At 37.3% G+C, this 20,823-nt stretch overlaps 1 protein-coding gene across 2 annotated transcripts in view; it reads left to right on the plus strand.

Annotated features, from left to right (window-relative positions):
- The window catches only part of sh3kbp1 (SH3-domain kinase binding protein 1), a 370,773-nt gene that overhangs the window by 340,164 nt on the left and 9,786 nt on the right, over positions 1–20,823 (plus strand). For both annotated transcript variants that reach the window (XM_051926913.1, XM_051926912.1), the window contains exon 14: positions 19,179–19,288. In XM_051926913.1, coding sequence (XP_051782873.1) covers positions 19,179–19,288 — 110 coding nt within the window. The remainder of the gene's footprint in view (positions 1–19,178; positions 19,289–20,823) is intronic.

Genomic DNA, 20,823 nt, shown 5'->3' on the forward strand with positions numbered 1-20,823 from the left:
TGTCCCTAGCCCAGATGTCACAAGGAACACTATATAAAACCTGTGTTAGATATTGATGCTTTTCTGCATTAAATGCACTAATCCACAATAACATTTTAGATTCTGTGCAATGATAAAACCAATTGCAATAACAGCATTCTCATGTTGTCTTTAATAGTTGCAACAAATGTGATTCAGCCAAATGACTAATTTTCAATAAATTGACTGAAATTGTCCATTCCACATGGCACAGCATCAGTCTCACTTGTTTCTCATTTTACTTTTAGAATAGATGGTGCCGTCCTTAGCCGAAAAATACTTCCTCTTATTAATAAATATTTTTCAAAGAAAAAGTGCTATTTTCTTAAAGTGTTTGTTTCCTGTTATATTGTAATCATCCTTAAGCATTCTGCAAGTGATCAATAATTATTTTAATAGAATTCCTCATTAGAGTGATATTGTTTAAGGTATTCCTGCACTCTTAATTGTACCTCAACCAAACTTAGCATTGGTGCAAAACCCATTTACAGAATGTTCACAGGTTGTGTGTTGAAAGAGAATTTACCTTAACTATCACATCCTAAATATATAGCGCAATCGACATTAACTATACAAAAGATAAAGCTATTTGTCTTCCCAGTGATGCAGGTGAGAATGCACAATGATCAATGGCACTGTGAACATGATCAGACTCGATACACTTAAAAAGGTTTGGGGCAGCCACCCATATAATATCAATGGCTGCAATGGGTTTTGAAAATAAGACAGTAGTGTCTTCGATGGAGTCCAAACAAGAACTGTCGAATAGTTGGTAAGATGGTGGCTTTAAATGCCAAGACCGGAAGTGATATATGGGAACTGGAAGTGACGTTCTTCTAGGTGTCAGAACTGGAAGTGATGTCTTCAGGGATGAGTCAGACAGGTTTTCCTGTGTCTGGTCTGTAGAGATAACAGAAGAAGGTTTAGTGCACCTCACCACCCCCTGGCCTGGCGTGGAATTACCCTCACTTAGTCCATACAGCTTCCTCCTTCTCACACGTGTGTGACAGCACTTATACATTAGCTGAATTACAGTATTTGTCAGAAATCTTGGCTGAAATTTAATCTACACACTTGGTTGCTTGTAAAACTTTACATTTCTGCTTTCAGGCCACCCAAAACTAGGGTTCTCCCAGTTTGCCCAACCTTCCGAGACATCTTACAGATGGCAGTTAAATTTCCATAATGTTTGCTGTGTAACTAATTTGAGGCTTTGTAAGAAACAAAAAGAAAGTAATGCTCTGATCAGGCTTTGGGCCACCTAGATGCACTGACCTACACAAGTCTTTTACACATTACCATGAAAGGAAAAATGTTTAAAAAAGAATCACGTTTGACATTTTAGCTGCTTTCTTACATGGTTCCATTTTAATATTACTATGAAGTGGTATTAAATCAGTACTTATATTTTCTACAATGACAGTAAATGGTGTTCTTAGAGCCCAGTACAGTATGTATTAGAAAAAGATATAACATTGTACAATAATTTTTTTTTGAAGTATAGCATATAAATTTTATAATATGACCATAAGTGCCAGTACTCACTGTAATGTAAGTCATGATGTTAAAGACTTTGACACCCAAGCCTTTTCTGATAGCAATTCAAATTTGTGTCACATTATTTCAAGCTTTCACTACTCCAACTGATGGTTTTATATACTACTGTCATTACATTACTGAAAATTTCTAAAACAGTGTGATCTTGTGCAGCCTGTACACTACAAACTTAACAGTGTTTATCATGAGCTTTCAGTGACTACATCTGAAATTGTAAGTAACATTATGGGTGAGTTCTAATTTGATTGCATATATTGAGGGATAAGTGGCACAGTGCTAGCTAGCGCTGCTGCATTTTCAACAAGGAGACTGGCGTTCAAGTCCTTGGTACTCCCTGGATGGAGTTTGCATGTTTTCCCCGTGTCCACTTAGGTTTCCTCTGGGTACTCTAGTTTTCTCCCTCAGTCCAAAGGTTAGGTGGATTGGCAATGCTAAATTGGCCCCTGATGTGTGAGAGTTCACCCTGCGATGAGCTGACACCTTGTCCAGAAATTGTTCCTGCCTTCTGCCTAATGCTTGTTGGAATAGGCTCCTGCTTCATCACAACCCTGTTCTGGATAAGCTAGTATAGAAAATGGATGGATATTGAGACATGATTCACAATGCTTCTTTCCATTATTTATTTTGTATAAATTGTATACACATTTAATCTACTTTGAAATGGTTTAATACATGTTTTACTTTACTGTTTCCTTTTACTATCAAAATTATAAATTTATTCTATATTAAAGAACTCTCACAATATGTTATTATAAAAGAATAGGTCCTTCATGTTTGACAGTTCTTTCAAAATCTAAATTTATGTTTACTTGATAAAGGCTATAGAATAGGAAGTCAAGGGGTACTACATACAGTGCACCCGGAAAGTATTCACAGCGCATAACTTTTTCCACATTTTGTTATGTTACAGCCTTATTCCAAAATGGATTAAATTTATTTTTTCCTCAGAATTCTACACACAACACCCCATAATGACAACGTGAAAAAAGTTTACTTGAGGTTTTTGCAAATTTAGTAAAAATAAAAAAATTGAGAAAGCACATGTACATAAGTATTCACAGCCTTTGCCGTGAAGCTCGAAATTGAGCTCAGGTGCATCCTGTTTCCCCTGGTCATCCTTGAGATGTTTCTGCAGCTTAATTGGAGTCCACCTCTGGTAAATTCAGTTGACTGGACATGATTTGGAAAGGCACACACCTGTCTATATAACGTCCCACAGTTGACAGTTCATGTCAGAGCACAAACCAAGCATGAAGTCAAAGGAATTGTCTGTAGACCTCTGAGACAGGATTGTCTCGAGGCACATATCTGGGGAAGGTTACAGAAAAGTTTTTGCTGCTTTGAAGGTCCCAATGAGCACAGTGGCCTCCATTATCCGTAAGTGGAAGAAGTTCGAAACCACCAGGACTCTTCCTAGAGCTGACCGGCCATCTAAACTGAGCGATCAGGGGAGAAGGGCCTTAGTCAGGGAGGTGACCAAGAACCCGATGGTCACTCTGTCAGAGCTCCAGAGGTCCTCTGTGGAGAGAGGAGAACCTTCCAGAAGGACAACCATCTCTGCATCAATCCACCAATCAGGCCTGTATGGTAGAGTGGCCAGACGGAAGCCACTCCTTAGTAAAAGGCACGTGGCAGCCCGCCTGGAGTTTGCCAAAAGCCACCTGAAGGACTCTCGGACCATGAGAAAGAAAATTCTCTGGTCTGATGAGACAAAGATTGAACTCTTTGGTTGTGAATGCCAGGCGTCACGTTTGGAGGAAACCTAGCACCATCCCTACAGTGAAGCATGGTGGTGGCAGCATCATGCTGTGGGGATGTTTTTCAGCGGCAGGAACTGGGAGACTAGTCAGGATAAAGGGAAAGATGACTGCAGCAATGTACAGAGACATCTTGGATGAAAACCTGCTCCAGAGCGCTCTTGACCTCAGACTGGGGCGACGGTTCATCTTTCAGCAGGACAATGACCCTAAGCACACAGCCAAGATATCAAAGGAGTGGCTTCAGGACAACTCTGTGAATGTCCTTGAGTGGCCAAGCCAGAGCCCAGACATGAATCCGATTGAACATCTCTGGAGAGATCTTAAAATGGCTGTGCACCGACGCTTCCCATCCAACCTGATGGAGCTTGAGAGGTGCTGCAAAGAGGAATGGGCGAAACTGGCCAAGGATAGGTGTGCCAAGCTTGTGGCATCATATTCAAAAAGACTTGAGGCTGTAATTGCTGCCAAAGGTGCATCGACAAAGTATTGAGCAAAGGCTGTGAATACTTATGTACATGTGATTTCTCAGTTTTTTTATTTTTAATAAATTTGCAAACACCTCAAGTAAACTTGCCCTGTGTTGGCTGGGATTGGCTCCAGCAGACCCCCGTGACCCTGTGTTCGGATTCAGCGGGTTGGAAAATGGATGGATGGATGGAAGTAAACTTTTTTCACGTTGTCATTATGGGGTGTTGTGTGCAGAATTCTGAGGAAAAAAATGAATTTAATTCATTTTAGAATAAGGCTGTAACATAACAAAAGGTGGAAAAAGTGATGCGCTGTGAATACTTTCTGGATGCACTGTATTAATGTCATCTCACCCCAGCAAAGGTGCATGAATCTTGTGCCTCACAGTATGGCTTTATAAACAAGAAGTTACTGGCAGTTTAAATCCTTGGCCAGATTATCCTTATCTCCCACCAAGATCTTTGGTCCTCCTGCAGAGCTGTGCCAGGAGCTACCATCCAGGATCATTTTTATACTAGGAAAAGGCTGTTTTTTTAAGATGTATGTAAAAAGAAAGTCCTCATTGCTTTTTTTTTCTGGTAAGCAAGCCCTTGCAACTGTATATGTGAACTCGTTTTATGTACTCTGGACAGTGATTCCCAAATACTGATTTAAAATGTTTTTAATTATTAAGAGAAATAGAATAAAACATGCTTAATTCGAAAACCAACAAAGACAATGGATGATGCAAGAATATTTCTCAGAATCGCAGTGAGTGAATGATTTTGCGATACCGGTAGTATCTTTAACAATATTTCACTTATGTCTCTGTGTTTAGCTAGAATACTTTAAAGATTGTTTTCAGTGGATACTGCAACACAAAAGCTAATTGGTGTAAACAGTTTGATTTACAGGTGTGTGCCTTCTCAAATGTGTACCATTTGATTTTGTTAATGTTCATTCTTTTCTTATAATGTTTGGATATTTTAAATATTGTTTTGTCTAGTTTAGTAATAGTAAAACGGATGTACTGTCTATCTAGAAAAATATAGTGCCCTCCATAATGTATGGGACAAAGACATTTTTCCTTGATCTACCCCTCTGCTTCACATTCTAAAATTACAAAGCAAACAATTCAGTCATGATTAAAGTGCACATTGCAGACTTTCATTTAAGGGTATTTGCATAAATTTCAGTCACTCCATCTAGAAGTGATAACACTTTTTATACCTTGTCCTCCCCCATCCCATTTCAGCGCACTGTAATGTTTGGGACAATGGCAGGTCTATTAAAGCAGTCATATTTAGTACTTTGTCGCGTATCCCTTGCATGCAATGACTGATTGAAGTCTGCAATTCATACACATCACCAGGTGCCGAAGACCTTCTCTGGTGATGCTCTACCAATTCTCTAATGTATCCATCTTCAGCTCCTGCCTAGTTTAGGGTCTTGTCCAATTAAGCTTTCTGTTCTGCTCAGTTGGATTTAAATTGAGTGATTGGCTCGAGCGTTCATGCATTTTCCATTTTTTAGCTTTATGTTTGAGATAATTAGCTGCTTGCTGGGTGAAGTGCCACCCAATGAATTTGGAGGCATTTTCTGGAATTTGAGTAGATGTTTCTATACACCTCCAAATTCATTGTGCGACTGCTATCAGCAGTTTCATCATCAATAAAGATACTGCAAATGTGCCAGCACCTGTGGCAGCCATACATGCCCAAGCCATAACACCTCAACCACCATGTTTAACAGGTGAGGTGGTATGCTTTGGATCTTGAACAGGTCCTTTTCATCTCCATATTTTGCTGTTGCCTTTATTCTGATACAGGTTCATCATTGTCTCGTCTGTCCACAAACCCTTTTTTCCAGAATTCTGCAGGCTTTTTAAAGTACTTTGTTGCAAACTATAATATGACCATCTTGTTTTTGTGGTCAACTAGTGGTTTGCATCTTGCTTTGTGGCCCCTGTATTTACTGTATATTCATGTAGTCTCCTGCAGATAGTTGCCTCTTGCACACTCTTACTGCCTCCTGAAGGCTGTTTCTGATCTGTCTGGCAAGTGTTTGGGGCTTTTTCTTTACCATAATGAGTATTCTTCTGTCATCAAGAGTGGAGGTCGTCTTTGGCCTACTTTGGCCAATTACTGAGCTCACCAGTGTGTTCTTTCATCTTACTGACATTCTAGACAGTTGATTTAGGTCATCCTAAGGTTTTACCGATGTCTTTAATGGACTTATTCTTCGTTTTCTTTGAATTTTGAATGGCACAGCTCTTGTCCTCATGTTGAACAATGGCAACTACAGACTCCTAATGGTAGAAGCAAGCCAAGGTATTTTATGGCTGCAATAGTGAATCAATGAAGAACACCTGAGTAGTTGCAAACAGCTGTGATACCAATTGTCCTAAACATGGGGGAACCATGTAGTAAAAGTTGTCATTTCTACATGGTGTGACCGAAACAAATGCAGATATCTGTGATATAGCGGGTCTGCAGCTCAGAAAAAGGTGGCCAGTTTTTAAATAAATAATTGAATGGCTGGCCAGATCTCTGTGGGTGTGCGTACTTGTGAAGCTGCGGAAGGTTGGTGAGGTAATTGAGGCAAGATGTACCTGCACGTGAAGGTGCAGTCTGTCATGCTTCATTGGCTTTCTGAGGTGTGCGAATGAGGTGCTGCGCCCATGGAGGCATATAAGGGAGAGTCGGCACAGGAAAAGGGAAGAAAAGAACAGAAAAATAAAATGAAAAACAAAAAGGAAAAATTGAGGTTAAAGGAAGGAAAGAGAAGCAGAACCGGTGCAGGAGTGAGCAAGTGAGAGTGAGCAAATGAGGAGGTAGTCACCTGTGAGGAGAGCTGCTCAAGGGAGTGGGAGGCCATCGCTCAGGGGTTGTCATAGAGGATGACTCCAGCTGAATGATTGAGGCAGCTGGAGTGACCTGGGGCCTCATGTATAAACGGTGCGTACGCACAGAAATGTTGCGTACGAACCTTTCCACGCTCAAATCGCAATGTATAAAACCTAAACTTGGCGTAAAGCCACGCACATTTCCACGGTAACTCATACCTTGGCGTATGCAATTTCTCCGCTCGGTTTTGCAGACTGGCGGCACCCAGCGTCAAAGCAGTGCTACTGTTCCTGTGTGATCACCCTTTCTTTCTTAGACCCACATTCCTGACGCGGCTTTATAAATACACTGAAATTAACTGCATATTGTTTATTAGTGTAATGCATCTGATCGTAATTAACCTGTAGCAATATAATGGGCTAGGGAATAGCCATAGTATTCCAAATACCATAACTGCTTTAGCGTTGTTACGCTCACTGCATCTTGTTCTTCTTTTTGCTGCTCCCGTTAAGGGTTGCCACTGCGGATCATCTTTTTCCATATTACTCTCACTGCACCACTTGGAGTATTTATATCACTGTATCTGAGTGTGAATCACAGCAGCAGATGATCGGAAAGAGAATTATCGGTATACAGTTTCAAGTACACACTACCTCAACCACGGCAAAAAGCGTCAAAGCCTTTCCTGTACGGACCTCACGTTTCAGAAACAGTTTCATCCCAAGAACTATAAACGCACTCAATCAGTCCATCAAGTGCTCCTTGTAGAATTGTTTACTTATAAGTACAATCACCTCACTGTAAACTTACACTACAGTTATAATATTGCACAACCTGCGCTACTTTATAAAGCGCGTATGATGACAATATCATTTTTAAGATGAAATGCAGCAAAATATGTTGCTTATAGTATACAGATAAAACTTTAACTTCATTTAAATAATCTGTATTGTTAATAATTAAACATGTGAGGGACACGGTGCCGCAGCGTATAGCTAGTTCAAGGATAGCTCCTGCCTTGCGCTGTATTCTTGCTGGTGCTGACGCGACACTGGAAGGATAGACGAATAGAATAATGAAACATGTACTACGAAGATATTTCAATGTTCCTTAAAAGTTTTGAAGAATCGGCGTTCTAAGCTTACAAATGGCTTAACGTCTATTACAGAGCTGATTGTGTGGCGATTGGAGAAAGAAAAGTATGGACAGGAATTGGAGGTTAGTACGTTTGAAAGAGACAGTACTTCTGTAATAAATTATTTCATCGAAGGTCGCACATGGTGCAGCAAGCCTCTTGCGTGAGATATGAACAATCACTGCGCCACCGTGTTCCCATGTTTAATAACATGCTTTCATTCCTATCATCATGAAAATGATATCACGTATACATCTCAGTATTTTAATTATTCAGAGAGCTGTAATATCTCGAATGTAATGGATTCTGTGTCCTGTCGGAGAAAGAGAAAGAACGGAAGCACGTAGTGATTCACACACATAGAGCACATAGAAGATCAAACACAGAACAAAGCATTTAACATGCTACTTGAGAAACTAGTAAAATAAACGATTTTAAGATGAAGTTTATGATGATCTACTTTAATGGCAAAATAAACTACGTGATTAAAGTGGAAATTTCGAGATTAAAGTTGACATTTCATGCTTTTTTCCCACTGTGTGCCTATGTTTTTTGTTTGTACCCTAATATGCTTTCATATGACACTCAGACGGTGGGCTACGACTTGCCTTTTCACGGCGACTTTGATATATGATTTCTTTTTTATTTCGGGCACTGTGCGACTTTGTGAATTTGATCTTTCGAGTTTCTCCGACACTCTGTCACTCGATCAACTTTCTTTTGTTGATTATACCACTGTTTAAACCAACAAATAGTACGTTTTTCCTTTGCCTCCACTTGGTGTTCGCTGAAATTCTTATATTTTCCCCTGTGCTTTTCCCATTATCTTTTCACAGAAGGCTATTTATATTGATTTGCATATTCAAAGAGGCGTAATTCTGGGAGGAGTTGGGGCGGGACAGAAGGCGCGTGCACGTGCGTTACTTTTCACGCTGATCGGGATTTATGTAGTGGAAGAACGTGAAAGTATGCGTGCGCACAGATTCCTGCATCTAGATTTTTCTGTGCGTACGCACAATCCCGCTTTTGTGCTTACGCCATGTTATAGTGCGAGTTCTACGCACGGCGTTATACATGAGGCCCCTGGTGTTGCAGACGGCTCACCGCATAAGTCCAAGAAAGCAGTGGGAGTGGGAGCTTTGCTGATTGAGCCATGGACAGTAAGGACCCAAGCCTGGGTTTGGATTGGGGAGCTCGGCTGGCAGCAGTGGGACACCAGGGACCCAGCCCCGTTTAAGGATTGTGCTGTCTGTTGGTTTGGTGTCTTCTCCTCCTGCAAAGTTTGATCAGGATAAGGGAAGGAGACGCCAAGATAAAAGGGTTACACTGGGAACGGAGTATTTTAAACAACAGTTTTCCTTGCCTGTGAGATTTTAACCTTGTTTTAATGGATTTATTTAATTGATTTTAACCTCCATCTTCACTTCTTTTTTGGATTACTTATTTATTGAATATTTTGAGCAGTGTACTAATTATTTGGGCACTGTTTTTGATTTAATAAATGTACTAATCATTTGTGTACCTACCCCTTGCCATGTTTGTGTGTTGTGTCCTCGTCTGCTGGCTCATCCCTCATGGACGTTATTGGCGGTAGTGGGTTCAAGAGGCTCCCAGAAGGACCCAGTAACATGGGGCCGACTCGCACCATCACAATACCCTTAAATTAAGTCTCTAATGTGCACTTTAATTAGGTCTAAATAGTTTGGTTCATAATTTTAAACTTTGGAGGAGAGGGGTAAGTCAAAGTAAAAATCAAGGAAAAATGTGTCTTTGTCCAAAATATTATGGAGGACACTGTAGGTCAGGATATGAAAATAGGTGATGCATTGATATTGCACACCCACTGTCAGCTTAAACAGCTGTTTCAGTTTCACAACCGAACCTCTCAATGTTAGTGTTTTGTATTGACAATATTATTCTGTGATTTTTTTTTTTTTTTTTTTTTTTTTTTAAGTTTTAAAGTATAGTGATTCCTATATTTTATTATAAAAAGCATATGAATCACTAGGTTAATTAAGTTTATTCCCATTAATTCATCTGGTTTTAAAACTAAGACAACCATAATCTTTTATTCTTGTATCATTGTTTCCAGACTTCACTTTCTTGTGACGGCTTTCTTTTCCTTTCAATTCATCTCTCATCAAGCTCCTAACTCTACTCTCTTTACCATGGGTAACTACACCTCTGCACTCACTGCTGGTAAGGTCATTTTCCTTGTCAGGCCACAGAGTCAGTCTGTGCTACCCACGCAAACTCTCTCTTTTCTAATGTCTTATTTTTTGTGTCTTTTTCCCCCCATTTCTCAGTCTTGACATTTTCTGTGTAAACTAAATCTTTCTATCTCTCAAGTCATTAATAAAAACTGTATGTGGTTTTCGGCAATACACTGCAAATGAATTGAGCAAATAAATCATGAGAGGAATGCACATTTTTAGTTTAATAACTGTTCAGTTGTTTGTTTGTTTTTTGCTGAACAGAACAAAAGAGGAAACGTTAAGTCACCTAGTTTGTCCTATTAAAGGAGGACAGTGTAGTGGAATGCTGTATTGATTTAAATGAGATGCCAGCATAAACATAAAGCTCCCCCAGTATGTTGGGCTTAGTGAAAGAAAGATGATTGTGATATGTTGACCCAACAAAACAAATTTATGTAACTGTTTAGTATTAATGAGTGATGTTGCTTTCTTTTCGATGAATAAATCAGTACATCTCAGCGTTTATTGTATATTTTGGCATGAATAAGCTAAAGATAAGGAACCTTGTAATTTGCAATGAATTTAATGAAAAGCTGCAAGACTACTTCCTGGTTATTTTTATATTGCTATCTTGTTTACATTTCATTTTATTTTTTAATCTGCTTATTTGCATGATAAAATACATCAATGTATCCATTCAGTATGAAACTTGCTTGTAGTTCAGGGGTCACTGGATCCAGAGTTTATCCTAACCACCTTCCAAGAATGGGGAGGCACTCCATTACTGGCTGCACTTTCTCATACTGCCCATTTTTGTTATTATTATTATTGTTATTATTATTATTTTCATTTCAGTTCCTAGATTGTGAGTTTTTTGATGCCAAGTTCTCATTATTCCCAAGGCAATTTATTCAGTTTATATGTTACTCAGATGAATATTCTTAAATAATAAATCCTTACTCATATACAGCTTTTTTGGTCATGCTGTTGACTTTATTATCATAACTGAAAAGTATATATAACAAAACAAACTGTACAAACTGTGCCGCTAATTTAGGTTTAATGTTACTGACCTAAGTCCCTGGGTCATCAGTTAATCAATGCTAAAATTCATTTTAACTATAGTACATAATCACATATAAATGTTTCTTTTACTTCTTGTATATACTGCTTGTTAGCAGGTGGAGTTACTTAAGAGACTTTTGTGTGTACTGTCACTTGGGTCCAGGTTTTGGTAGAGCCAGCCCTGAGCATCACACACTGAAAGCAAAATCCTGGCTGCTAATGAGCTCTGATGTCATGATGGCCTGCTGGCTCACTTTGCACTCAGCATATAGAAGTCAGAAGGGTGAGGCTGAGATATACCAGTCAAGAAAACCATTTTTTGAAATGCCTAAAAAACATGTCTGTTTACTTGTCTGGTGTTTGCATTTTGTCACCTATTACTTTGAAGAGCAGTGAGAAATACCTTTTGAAAATAAAACTTATATTATGCACTGATTCATTAAAGTCTGCATACCTGAGCAGAATGTTGTTGTATGGTTTGGAGAGGTCATTTGGCAATGAAGAGATATAAACATTGTGCAGTTACTGAGTTGGCACTATGTCTACTCAACTGAACAGCAGGTAAAGTTTACTCAAAGTGTGACAAAAGATTCTGCAAAGTGGCAAGACATGAAAGCTCATTTCTCTAAGGTAAAGCTAATTTTACTGAATTTCTGCATGCTCCATCTTGCAGACCATTTTGTAACTAGCTTTAGTGTGATGTTTGGATTTGAATAAATTTTACATTGTCATTTTTAATTGTCCATTTAAAGTAGGGCTCATGTGATAGTCGATGATATATTGTCTATTGATGATAGGCTGGCCACATTGTCACTGTAAATAAAAATAGTTTGGTTCCAAACATTTGCAGAAATTTCCTCAAAAGTGCCAAACTGTAGCCATCACATTTTTTTTAATATTGTGTACCTCACAAGAAATTGTCGGGCAGTCTTATTTGCAAAAGGAGGTGTATGAGATTCCTGAGTGATGCCACTTTGTAGTAGCTCATCGTGGTACTTTTTTTTTTTTTTTTCTTTTTGCCGGGAGTGGGTAGAGGAGCTAAAGACTAATATAGTGACAGGGGATTGTCCATATTAGCCTTTGCACAGACACCCAGTCTGAGAGGTCACTGTGAACTGCTACTTCACCACACAGCTTGACAAGTACACCTGAATTCCAGCTGAATTTTCTCTTTCTTCATGAGTCATTATAGTTTGCTTGCAAGCGTATGTAACAGGGTTCAGAAAACTAGGCATTTGTCCTTTATGAAGGTTGTTCAATAGCTGAAGAGCTTACTTCAGAGTAATGTAATTTGTAATTTGGAAAAGTAAACTTGTGTTTTGTTAACATTTTAAACACCGTACTATTATGTTTTTCTTTAACAGACTTTTGTGTCAGGCACAGCATCTACAGCATTTCTTCTCTACAGTGTGAAAAGAGACAATTTCTTTGGTTAAATAGTAGTACACTGTGTCCCACTTGTACTCTCTTGTTTATGTTTTGTACCTTTAGCAAAAGCCACTTCGATTGACTGCTGCCCTCTTTTGCTTGTAGTAGAAACGTTTTTTGATAACTCAGCGTATTCAACTGGATGATGCATACACAACTAACTGTAAAGGTTCATTGTCTAGGACTCTCTTGCACTAACTGCCTTCATACATAGTTTACAAATTGCTTCATTTATATTCTTCAGTTCACACTTTTCATTGGAACTAAAAGAAAATACCAGCAAACTGGTGAGGTTGTATGTTTCTTTGCCACTAATTCCTTCATGTTTTGCGAATAGTTTCATTGGTCTGAGGAGAAATAAAATGAGGACATCTGCCAGCCAAATGCAGAATTAGCCAAGTAAAGCACCTGTCATTTTAAACAGCATACCAATATAAAATACTACATTGCTTCATTAAAATGGTGATAATTGATCTCTGTAACTATAAGATATTTTTTGATATTTGAAGATAGCACATGCTATTTTATAGTGAAATGGTGGAGCAGCTAATTAAACATAATGCCCAAGCATCTCTCCAAACCGCCAATAATGGCATCACATACCGACGATGTATTGTATGTACAATTTAAATAAAAAATTGAATTCTTGTTTAGAGCATACCTACATTTTATAGTGTCTTTGTAGGTTAGCAACAACAAAAGCGTTTTATGTGTATAACTTAACATAATTTATACACACATGTAGAATGTATCGGACTGACTTGCCGAGTGAATAGAATAAAGTGCAGTAAAACTTCCGCCTGTGTGTTTGTTAGCCTATCTGCAGCATCACAAGTATAACTTCATTTCTGCTGGATGATGTGTTTTGCTTCCTTGAATACTAAATATGGTTTGGATGTGTACTTTCAAATCAGGTTTTGCATACAGTGCCCTTCTAGCGGTATACCAGTGACTGGCATTTAATCACAAATAATATCAGTTTTACACGCTATTAGAGAAGATTGAAGGAGTTAAATCTTTTCAGTTTAAGCAAATAGGGATTAAAAGGTGAGATGATTAGTGCTTAAAATTATGAAGCCAATTAGTAGGGTGGATGCAGGATGTTGTTTTAAAATATGTTCTTCAACACAAGAACAGAAATGCAAATTTCATACAAACTTTAGAGAGTGTATCATCACACAGTGAATTATAGACACATACTGTAGAATACATTATCAAGTGTGATAGACAGCAGAGCTTCAGTTACCCTCCAAACCTTACTTGATGCAACTTTGCAAGAATAGGGTTGGTGAGTTTGTTGGTTTGAATGGCCCATTCTCATTAAAAATGTTCTAATGTCCTGTTTAGATCAGACCCAAGAGCTATTAAGTAAAATTTCCCATGAATTCAAAGGTTATGCCTGTGTCAGTATGTTTGTTTGCATTACACATGCCCCTTGCAAAGATTCCAATAAGTAAAAACCCAGCCAGGGGATTAGAGGACTTCTCCCTAATTAAGAAAGAACATTTTTATTTATTTATTTTAATTATAGTGCATCTGTCATTCAAGAAGTCAGCTGCACTGCTGACTCTTATTTCACATTAGTGTTTGGTGTTCTGCTGAACCATTTCGTTACTGTTCTGAAATATGTAAAGCTATGCCCACATTGCATTAATTACATGGACAATGGAATACCTGAGTAGGGTGCCCTCGTAGTTCTTTTGAGTTATCGTATGTGCAAGCACTGTTAATGTGCTAGAAAGATATGGGGGTGTGTGTTCCAAGGCTATTATAGTTTTTCCTTCTTATACTGTATTAGTTTTTATTTCTATATTTTTTCTGACCTTCGAAATTCAGTTTAGTTTTTCTTCATTGTGTATATTTAGTTTTAATTTAGATTTTATTTCATAAAGTCATTTCTATTTTATTTTTATATCTATATTAGTTTCAGTTTTAGTTTTAGTAATTATGGTATGGTTAAAGCGCTACTATAGAGTTTAGTTTTTTTGTCACAATCAGCCAGAATTGTATATTTAACGGGTTAGGATATGAGTTTAAAACTTATAACAATAAATCATTTACTATCTGGTTTTGTTTTTGTCTGGTAAAAACGAGCATAATCAAAACCAGATACTGAACATGAACAATTTTAAAAATTTTTTTTAATATTTTCTATGTCATTTGTGCTGAACAAATGTGTGCTGATTGTTGGCACATTTTATCATTTTTTCTTTTATTGCCCAGAATGGGCCAATTTGTAATGAAATTTAGGTGAATTTTAAGGTTTGAGGTTTTTTTTTTTACTCTAAATGTCTATACCACACAACATATCTCGCTTCAAGACAATGTGCTTATAATGAATGCTTTCAATATTGCATTAAAAAATCTCCCATACTGGGCTTTTTATTTTCTACCAGCCATATTGATATCTGATTCCATCTCAGGTACATACAATTTATGGACAGAATTTTGCCACCTGCAGGCTTGAAAAGATATCAAAAATCAGAAAATAGATTCTACTGTGTTCTGACAGGAGTGATAATGAAACACTTGGGGGCTTAGGAAGAACAGGGCTCTTAGGCTTGAATCAGTGTGTAGACCCCACCAAGCTGTATTGAGGGAAACAAAAAAAAAAACAAGCATTTAATGTCAAGGGGTGGGGGGCAGTGAGACTTGAATAGCCCATGCATAGGAACAGCAAACCCTTAATGAGCAGAGCAAGAGTAGGTAATAGGAGTACGGACAGGAACAAAATAACAGAGACAACATCTGAGATTAGGAACAATATATACATTATCTAAGCCTGTTTATCCAGAGCAGGATGGCATGAAACCTGGAGCCTACCCCAGCAGATTTGGATGCAAGGCAGGAAAAATCCCTGTTGTGCAATATGTATGATATGGCTGATGTTAAGAACAAAAAGAATATATCAACTATCTATTTTGAGAGAGAGAAATTAAATAAAGGGGACAAATATTTTATATCATAAGTCAGCTACTGGATTATTTTCACAATATCAGGTATTTTGAGATGTGAATGTAACCTCTGCGGTGGGTTGGCACCCTGCCTGGGATTGGTTCGTGCCTTGTGCCCTGTGTTGGCTGGGATTGGCTCCAGCAGACCCCCGTGACCCTTTGTTTGGATTCAGCGGGTTGGAAAATGGATGGATGGATGGATGAATATAACCTAAACAAAAGATTAATAAATATTGAGTAAATACAAAAACACATTAGTATGTTTAGTTTTTCACCACTTGGCTGACTCTATTTGCCTACCTATCTGTAGTTCAGTAGAGACATTGCCAACTCAGGAATTTTACAAAGTTTGTATCACTTCGTGAACTTTTTTTTAAAGCAAAAGTAATTGGTCTATAACAATATGCTGATCTTGTATGATGACCTTGTCAGTTCAGTGCCGTTTTATTTTCAGAAAGGATTTCTCCTGTGTGAAGTGGCAGGTGAATTATTGTCAACAAAACACAAGCACTTGAGAAATAAACTGAAACATTACTCACTAGTGATTTTTCTGTCCATACAGTAAAGGTTTAGTTGATCAGCACATTATGATTTCAGGCATTTAAATTACATCTTAATATACAACAAGCGCAAGGAAAGGTGGCACAGTAAATCGTTTTTTTTTTTTTTCTCTCTCTTTTGAGAAAGAGAGCTAGGCCAACAGAATAAAACTTTAAACTAGTGAAAATAAGTAAATAGATAAATTAATAAAAGAATAAAAAAGAGGGGAGCGAATCTGCTTCCTCAGTTTAAAAGCTTATTCTAAAATGTTATTGATTAGATCCTACCAGGTTTTGAAAAGTTTTGTACAGATCCTCTAAGTGAGAATTAGATTTTTTCCAATTTTAGATAATATATAACACCAGTAACGGCGCACTGCATGAATACACTTGACTTGAGCATTCATAGTTTTCATACTCTTTCTCTGTACGTTTAGCATTCATGTGCTCAGAGGTTGATGTGCTTGCTGCTTCCTGAGCAGCTCTTCTTTTCTACACCCTAGCAGCCCGCTTCTTCTCTTCTTTTGTCGACATCTTTTCACGTTAAAACTGATTAAGTCCGTGTTTGTGTTGCAATTACTTAGTACGTTTTCTTTAATTTTTCACTTAAGGTGGCACTTAAGTCTCTAATCTGCCTCAAGAATGATTTGAAATATGGAGAAGGTGGTAGGGATGAGAACGGCGCCCGTACACATGCGCCGCACGGCTGCCCTGCTGGCCGCTGCCGAGAGTTGATTCTACAATAAAATAAAAAGGGGAATAACCTTGGAGGTCAATCATCACCCCAAAAGTGGATAGTAGACGTCACGTAGTATATGTGTACCAAATTTCAGGTCAATAGTTCAAACGGTTTGCGAGCTATAGGTGATTGAAATCCTGGACACACAAATGAACAGCCACGGTAGCGTATTATATATAAAGATCAGTTACCCACTGACTTAAATTAGGTGAGTTACGATTCTTCCAGTTGAGCAAGATAAGTCTATCTGCTAATAGTGTAGTAAAGGCAGTTACTGTTTGTCCTTCTCCACCTTAAGCCCATCTGGAAGTACATCAAGCACAGCTGTTAATAGATTAGGAGGGATTGTTACCCCAAGGCTGTCTGAAATGCATTTAAAGATTTTGGTCCAAAATTATGTTTATTAGGTGCAGGCACAAAACATATGGCCCAATGAAGCTGGAACTTCATTACAACATTTGCAGGTTGGATCTTGCACTGGAAACATTTTGGACAATTTTAAATGAGACAAATGTGCTCAATGTATAATTTTAAGTTGAATAATTGTATGTTTGCGTTTATGGAGCTGAGTGAATTCTGTGCATTGCTACCTTCCACTCCTTTTCTGAGATATTGAGTGAGAGATCCTTTTCCCACTGTACTCTGGGATCTTTGAAAGGGAGGGACGTTAAAATGTTTTTATATATTACGGAGATGCTGTCTGAGTCCTCAAGAGTGATCAATATTTTTTCTGTAATAGAGGTAACTAGGAGATGAGGAAAATTGGGCAGGTTAGTAATTTGCTTTCTATTTCACATGCTTTACGCACCCGTGGTCAGCTTGCTCTATCACTGCAAATGCTGTGTGAACACCCGCCCTCTGTCACCAGCCACCATTCACTGTATGAATATATGCGGGTGGCACGTGGTGGATTACTTTCTGTTTTAGAGTTAAAAGTTACAAAGGTTAAAAACTACTGGCAGGTATATTCATTCAAAAAACGAAAACCAAAAATATTTTAGTATGTTATTTTATTTCACTTAGTCTTTCCAGCTCTTTTAATAGTTTAGTTTTAGTTTTTATTTCAGTTTACGAAAATGTTTTTTTTTTTTAATTATAGTTTCAGTTTTGATTTTAGTTTTTGTTAACTTTAATAACCTTGGGGTGTGTTCTAATGCCAGCAGTACAAATATAAATTTAAAAATATGTAATTGCAGTGTGCTTGATATGTTATCACTCAATTGCAGCTCTGTCCCCACCTCTTATTAAAAGGTAAGTAGTGAAATTCAAAGAGTACTTTACATAAAAATGCCATGTGCTGGAGGGAGCTACAAGAACTAATTACAAAGAAGAAATGATTGTGAAACAACAACAACAACAATTATTTCTGTAGCACATTTTCATACACAGTACATATCTCAAAATGTTTTATAGGATGTCCAAAGGAAAAGTTACAGGAAAAGAAAAAGAATTAAATTAGTTAGGTTTAATAATGTATTTATAACAACAATAAATCAATGCTTTCTTACATAAAAACAGATATATAATTCATACACAGGTAGAGTCCTAATATATAGTATATTATACAAAATATCTAATGATGAGTACAATTATAAGGTAAGAAAAAAAAATACAGTTAAGCTGGAGAAATAATAAATTTCCAAGGTTTCCAAGGCCAAATGACTGGCGAGTACATTATGTTTATAAACAGATGCATGATAAAGCTAATTTAAGAGACGTCAGACTTGCCCCTCACCACGTAATGTAACTTGCACTATTATAGATGGATTAAAAGACCTAGAAAAGCAGCAAAAGTTGAACACGGATGACTACTAAGATGAAGACCAAGGCCAAGATGTTGTCACAATATTTATTTGATTGTTTTAGTATTTTACTGAATAAAATAGGTTTACTGCTTAATATATTTGTCAGCTTAATCCCTTTTACTGATAAAACTTTAATAATACAATTTTTACATTATCTTCATAAAAATTCTGAAACCCATGTATAGACAAACCCTCTTTTCCACTTTTTGGTCCTCTGCCCACATCACAAATTACATTTTGGCCCACTGTGCCGTAAACTTTGGCTACCCCTACTCCAGATGAAGGCTGATGCATTATTTTTAGCTATGTAACATGATCATTTTTAAAGGTGAAATGTTATTTACTACATCTATTTATATTTATTAATTGCCTTATTTAAAAAGATTATAAATATCACTAATCAAGATCCATGATTCCCTTCATTTCTGTTTGATACTTGAGTAATTTTTTTGTAGTCTATATTATTTCTGAATGACCTATAATTAAATTTGTAAAGCAAAATGACGTATGATTGTTGGCTTTAATTTTTGAGTTTCACATATGATGGTATAGTATCGTATTAACTAGTGATATAAACAGAAATTGGTGTGATTTCTAACTCTAGTACATGTGTTTTTCACCTGTATACACTTGAAGTCACTTTAACTTTATGTGGAGAGCATATTCTAACATTGGAATGTTTGTTTAAAGATGTTGAAGATTTTGACTCGGTAGTTCCTGTGTCTGAGAAACTTAACCATCCAACTGCCTCCAGGCCTAGAATTACTGATAGAAGGCCTCGGTCACAACTCTTCACATCAGTAAGTACTTATATACTGTAAAACATAATACAATACAAATATCTTAGTTATTACTGCTTTATCCTGCTCTTTTGGTTGTGACAGGTGTAAGACTAGAGACATTATTAAAAAAATGTAATTCTGTCCTTCAAAGAAGAGTGGAAATGTGTAAAATATTCATGCTTTTATATAAGATGACAATGTTAAAAAAGAAAGTTCATTTTTTTCATAACATATGTTGAATTCTGAATGAAGGTTCAGAAAATATTTTACCCTGTTGTGTCTTGATGAGTGTGTCACACCCAGACCTGTACTGCAAAATATCATTGGTAACTTTAGATCAGCTGAGCATGTTGAGCAGTTTAAATGAGGCAGCCAAAACATTTAACTACAATAAATATTTACATGTGTTTGTCGATTGTATATTTAATTTAAAGTCTTTTTTAATATATTTAAAATCTAATGTGTTACTGCATTAGGAAAACTCCTTATTTCTTACCAAGGTGGGCTTTACCTCGCATCACTTGCACTCCCTGTCTCTTAAGACATTTCAGGAAAGATGTGGCACATGAGCATGTGCCTTCTGACCTCTTATGTGGTGTGCTTGTGCTTCCTCTTTTTACTGTACAGGCCTTCACCAAGATGTTTCTGTTTTTCTCTCCTAATTTATTTCCTAAAAAAGTCTTACAGCTGATCAGACGTATCTTTTGCTCTCCGTCATTTCACTTAACATAGAAGAAATACATTTACGGGACTCTCTTCTGTAAATTCTCTCACAGCCCTATCAACATTTTGTCTGATACTGCTTGTCAGTACTTTACTTTAGAAGGGAGGCTTTAATACTTTGTAAACGAATGTCAGCTTACAAGTGGACATTTGAGATCTTGAAAGACTGTTGAGGCATTATATTCAGTCACAGCTGCACAGTTTCAGTTTACCACACAAGTCAAGAAGGCACACCAGCTAGAATGGTATGCCATAGAACCCGAGCCAACAAAGGCACATTCCCAAATACAGTTTCTCTAAAATATTTCAAAGTTAAGGCCGTTATTTGACCAATAGTAAAAGTACTAAAGACAAAGACTTAACAATTTTTCATACTTTTCAAACCTTTTGGAGGGTTTCATAGACATAGGAGACAATTCAAATATGACAAATACATACGGAGTAATGATTTACTGCCCTTTTCCCTCATTTATATTTGAATCTTGTAGTACCATTTCCAGTGTACCTGATCACTTACAGGCAGGTGGAGGAACCGTACCTCCACTCATCCTTTATAACTCTCATTTAGTATTTCATTACCAAGGGAGTATTAGAGCAAAACATTTCAAAACTGGATGCACTACCTGACTCCAGCCTCATTTTAAGTTGGAGTAGTGGTGTTAGTTCTGGGAAAATCTAAACACTTTCACCTGATTTTAAGAAGCTCAATGTTTGATTTTGTCTAATGGCTACTCATAATTGATACCACAGGAATTCAAAGACAAATGGGCTATTTAAACACTCTCCTCCATTCTCCAAAAAAGCCTGTATTGGGGTATTAGAATGGAGAT

The sequence above is a fragment of the Erpetoichthys calabaricus genome, chromosome 4, assembly GCF_900747795.2.
Source record: "Erpetoichthys calabaricus chromosome 4, fErpCal1.3, whole genome shotgun sequence".
Taxonomy (NCBI): Eukaryota; Metazoa; Chordata; class Cladistia; order Polypteriformes; family Polypteridae; genus Erpetoichthys; species Erpetoichthys calabaricus.